The sequence below is a fragment of the Nicotiana tomentosiformis genome, chromosome 1, assembly GCF_000390325.3.
Source record: "Nicotiana tomentosiformis chromosome 1, ASM39032v3, whole genome shotgun sequence".
Taxonomy (NCBI): Eukaryota; Viridiplantae; Streptophyta; class Magnoliopsida; order Solanales; family Solanaceae; genus Nicotiana; species Nicotiana tomentosiformis.
In genome coordinates this window covers 126,802,444-126,807,221 of record NC_090812.1, presented here as the reverse complement: position 1 = coordinate 126,807,221, position 4,778 = coordinate 126,802,444, and the positions used below count along the sequence as shown (strand labels likewise).

At 37.0% G+C, this 4,778-nt stretch overlaps 1 protein-coding gene across 1 annotated transcript; it reads left to right on the top strand.

The window, feature by feature from the left end:
- The first annotated feature begins 370 nt into the window (after positions 1-370).
- LOC138909289 (uncharacterized) lies at positions 371-4,396 on the top strand. The gene is made up of 5 exons (XM_070200475.1): positions 371-1,222; positions 1,579-2,118; positions 2,833-2,908; positions 3,480-3,560; positions 4,287-4,396. Exons 1-5 carry the CDS (start codon positions 371-373, stop codon positions 4,394-4,396), a joined length of 1,659 nt encoding a protein of 552 aa, XP_070056576.1.
- Positions 4,397-4,778: the final 382 nt, after the last annotated feature.

The window sequence follows — 4,778 nt, the reverse complement described above, 5'->3', positions numbered from 1 at the left end:
GTAATTGGTGATTAAGAATATCAGCTAAAAGTTTTTGGTGTGACCCCTATGTAATATGGTTTATGTCACACGAGAAGAACCATTCCTCTTTTTGCCACACACAAGTTGCTGCATGTTCATGCTCTTGGTGCTTTAGTTAAAATCAAGCTCCCAAAAAGTAAGAAACCTCAATTAAAATAACTCTTAATCAATGGAAACTGAACACGTTTACCATTCAATTACATAACGAATGAAATATATGCACCAGCCTGTAACAAGTTAAACGTTCACTATGGGTCCTAACATGTGAAATTCACTTGGTTACTAAACCTATAATTCTGTTCTTCCCCACTTTGGCTCAAACCTTCACTAGCTCTTTAGCATTGAAAGAATGTCATTAGAGAAAAGTAGTACTAGAACTGATTCCGCAAAGGCATTTATCCTAATTAAACAAAAATCTTTGTCCAACAACCTGAATGGAATTTTATGCAAATCCCTGGTCTTTGTAACCCTAATTCTATATCTACTTTACTTTTTCTTGTCCAACCATCCATGTTGTCAATCATCCCTATTACTCTTCCAAAGAAGAATCAAGTCAAAGCAATATTACTACAATAAAACGTCCCACATTTCACCTACAAATATTAGCCACTTAGTTTTTGGAATTGCGGGCTCATCAAATACATGGGGCAGCAAAAAATTGTATATCCATTCTTGGTGGAAACCAAATATAACAAGGGGATATGTTTTCTTAGATAGAACCCCAAATGAGCACCTACCTTGGCCTTCTAATTCCTCTCCTCCTTTTAGAATATCTGATGACAATTCGCGATACGCGCCTTATCACAAGCACGGAATGCCATTTGCAATTAGAATGTTGAGAGTGATTGAGGAAACATTCAATGTGGAGCACAGTCCAGGAGTGAGGTGGTATGTTATGGCGGACGATGACACTGTGCTATTGATTGACAATTTGGTCGATGTTCTTTCCAAGTATGATCACAGAAAGTACTATTACGTTGGGATGAATTCGGAGTGTCTTGTCAGTAACTTTGGTATGTCGTTTCAAATGGCATTTGGTGGAGCTGGTTATGCTTTAAGTTATCCCTTAGCTCAAGCTGTGGCTAAGAACATGGATACATGTATCAAGAGGTATCCATTTTTATATGGCAGTGACCACATTTTACAAGCATGTATTGCTGATTTAGGCGTCACCATTACACTGGAAAATGGGTTTCATCAGGTTTGTAATCAAACTCTTTATATTATTATCTTAGAGTATGTTTGATATAACATAAGTCTTTTCAGAAAAATATTTCAAATAAGAAAGTTATTTTCTAGTGTTTGATATCAGATGGGAGAAAAGTGGACGGAAGGTTTTCTCATTATTTTAACTTTTAATTTCATATCACCTTTTAAAAATAAAATTAAGCCATAAGGTGGCATCTTTTAATTTTATATCACTTGCTCTAACTAATAACACGTACTGAATAGTAGCACTTATTATCAAAACACACTTTGCATAGTTAACCAGATTTTACATCATCATCTTCAAACTCAAAAGAAATTCCTGACATTTACTTTTGTTGTTTCACACAGATTGACCTGCGCCGTGACATATCTGGTTTTTTATCAGCACATCCTCAGTCTCCATTCCTATCTCTCCATCACCTTGACTTAGTGGCTCCAATCTTCCCTTTAATGAACCATCACGACGCCGTAAACCATCTAATGACAGCAGCAAGAGTAGATCAATCCAGATTATTACAGCAAAGCACATGCTACCTAAAGAAGTACAATTGGACATTTTCAGTGTCATGGGGCTATTCCATTAACATCTATGTGAAGATTCACTCTCCAAGTTTTCTTGAAAGACCCCTTGAGACATTTTCTGAATGGAGAAAAGGAGCAAGGCCACCTTACATGTTTAATGTTAGACAATTAACTAATGATTCTTGTGAAATTCCTCATGTTCTCTTCTTTGATGCTGTCGAGGGAACAAGATTAAACCACATTGTTACGAGATACATCAAAAGAACTCCAAGGGCGATGCCGGCATGTGGGTCGAGCGGCAATCATTCTACGGATGATGTCTCAAAAATTCGTGTCTTTTCTCCCATGCATAAGCTTCATGTAGGGGTTAGTATATACTCATCCCATTTTATTTTAAAATGAATAAAGTGACATGTAAAAAGTCTAAAGTAAAAAGTTTTCGAATGAAAAAAGATGACATCGTTTTGGAATAGAATAAAAAAGAAAAAGAAAAAGTGCTACATAAAATTAAAAAGAGGAATAATAATCATTGTAAAGTGAAAAAGAAGAACATACAAGTAAAACATTACGAGTTTTCGTAGAATATGTTCAGTACACTTTTAGATAAAATAAATCCTAAGACATCATGGTAAGTCCTCATCCCGTATTGCCAATTATTTGAAAGAATACAAATATAGATTCCTAAATGAAAGCAGGAGGTTAAATTTAGCTTTAAATCCATTTTGTGAGTTGTTCTTAGTGTTTGTTTTAATTGTTTCTTCTGCATTTTCTCAGTGTTTTTTAATTATATGATGATTTTAGCTACTTTATCGTGCAAAACACATTTGACTTTTAATTAATTTGAACGAATCCAATCTTAATTATACAAAGTGGGGGTTATAACAAATCGTTTTGGACCCCAAACTTATGCATTTCAAGTTTGACTTTTCGCTTATTTATTACTCCAGTATATTACATTCTATATGACATTATTATGATCTTTGCATAATTATGGATCGAAGTTTACGAATCGTTGATAAAGAAATTGAGCTGTTTTTTGAATTCTTAGCCATAATCTTATTTTGTTTCTTTTCTGTACAGGCTGGTAATAGAAGAGAATGTTGTGACATTGTGCAACCCATTGGAATGGACTCGATGGCTATCAAACTTAGGACTTGTATGAAACATGAAATTATTGCCTGAGCGAAAAAGATCATATAGCATGCATCAACAAGTTTAGCTAGAAGAAAGAGATAGACGCAGTTGTAGTAATTCTTTTTTACATATTTAGTGTGTATTTTTCCTCTATTGCCAGTTTCGTGAATGGAGATATTTGACATTTACATGTTCCTGAAAATAAGTTGGCCTAAGAGAGTACTCCCTGTTCTTTCTTTTATGTCATTTTCCCTCAGCTTATCTATACAGCTGATACTAGTATTAATCCACGGCCAACGAGGGGTGGATGTATCTATTTTTACCCGTAAAACGATACAGTTGAATTTATAGTGTGGTTTATAGAAAAGCAAATTGATTTGATCCCAAAACGATAAACAAATTAAATAAAATGCAAGACTTAGCGTTGAAATCGAGATAAAATAACAGGCAGCTTAGCTCCGGGAGCAAGGCTTCCGAAGGCAGCAATAATCGTTGGACAGAAAATAAAGTATTATTTAGCTTGGAATAATGTGTAGCATAAGTTTGTCCGGAATTTCCTATCTTATAGTGGCTGTTAATGTCACTATTTATAGCTATACCAAGAGAACAATGCCCTATGATCAAGCCCCTCTTAAATGACAATAATGGGGGCATTGATGAATATGTTACGGCAGGTAATGAATGCCAAAATTCTCTGTAACTGACGTGTGTTCAATACTAAGAAATATTCTTCATTGAATGACATCTGGTGACAAATATTCGTTTACCCTCGTTGACAATGTTCCCTTCGAGGTCTACCCGATGCCAACTGAAGTTGTTGTCCTCAGTCTTAGTTTTTACTCACTTCTACTTCCGTCTGTTCCTGGTTCCACGTGTCACTCTATTATTCGAGTATTTAATGTAAATCGATTTTACCCTATACAGATAGTCCCTCTGCTTTCCCGTGACATATCCTTGTGTCACTGGGAAGTTGGGGAAGATTTCTTTCTTGGCGGGAAATTCTCTCAACCCTTCTGAAAAGTTTCTGGCCCTTGATAAGACGCACGTCTCTTCGTATTTAATACCCCGAATACATGTTACTCCACGATTTAGCCATATTTTCACCGGTTCTCGAGGTAATCATGGACATGATTTTAGCCTCCTATTCCTTTACTTATACGCCTCATTCTTCTTCTTTTACACTTAGTAGTTCTACAAACTCTCATTCAACTCTTTGCTGCTTTCATCTTTCTTCACAGAACTCTTACCAACTTCTCCTCATCATGGCCTTCTTTAATAACTCTTCCAAGAACTCTGGTCTTCTCTTTGGTGGGGGTTCGAAGAAGAGTAAAGACAAATAAATTGATGTTGATGCTGACCCCCTACGGTAAGCACCATCATCCCCAAATGTCTCAACACAGCTAAGGACTTTGAAGAAAAGTTCCTTTCTTCAAGCTCTAGCACTTGGGCTGTTAGCATATACCCTTCTTCTATCCGTCCTTCCAGAATTCCTACTGTGAAAGAGGACTGAGATTGCCATGACCTGAACATCATTGCTCCTGTGCTGGTGGATCAAGTAACCTTCACGAAGAAGGGCTTCATGTATATTTATACGTACCTATTCACTTTGGGTGCATTTTCTTTGAGCGGGGGACTAGACCACGTGATTTTGGAGTTGTGCCAATGATACCAAGTTTGTTTGGCATAGGTGGGCCCTTCGGTATGGCGAATAGTGGCCTGTCTGCGGCGGTTGTACCAAGAAACGCAGGAGGAGTTCACCTTGGCTCATATGATGAATCTCTTCTCCCCCAAGATATTCCATGGGGAGGTAATAAATTTCAGCAAATGTGACCACCATGCTTTGCTCACCAGCATGGATGACGACAACGACCGTGGATGGATGGAGCAGTTTG

Coding starts and splice junctions, on each gene's coding strand:
- LOC138909289 (XM_070200475.1), top strand. CDS start 371: ATGTCATTAGAGAAAAGTAGTACTAGAACTGATTCCGCAAAGGCATTT. Junction 1,223..1,578: donor TGGAAAATGGGTTTCATCAG/GTTTGTAATCAA, acceptor TGTTTCACACAG/ATTGACCTGCGCCGTGACAT. Junction 2,119..2,832: donor TGCATAAGCTTCATGTAGGG/GTTAGTATATAC, acceptor TTTTCTGTACAG/GCTGGTAATAGAAGAGAATG.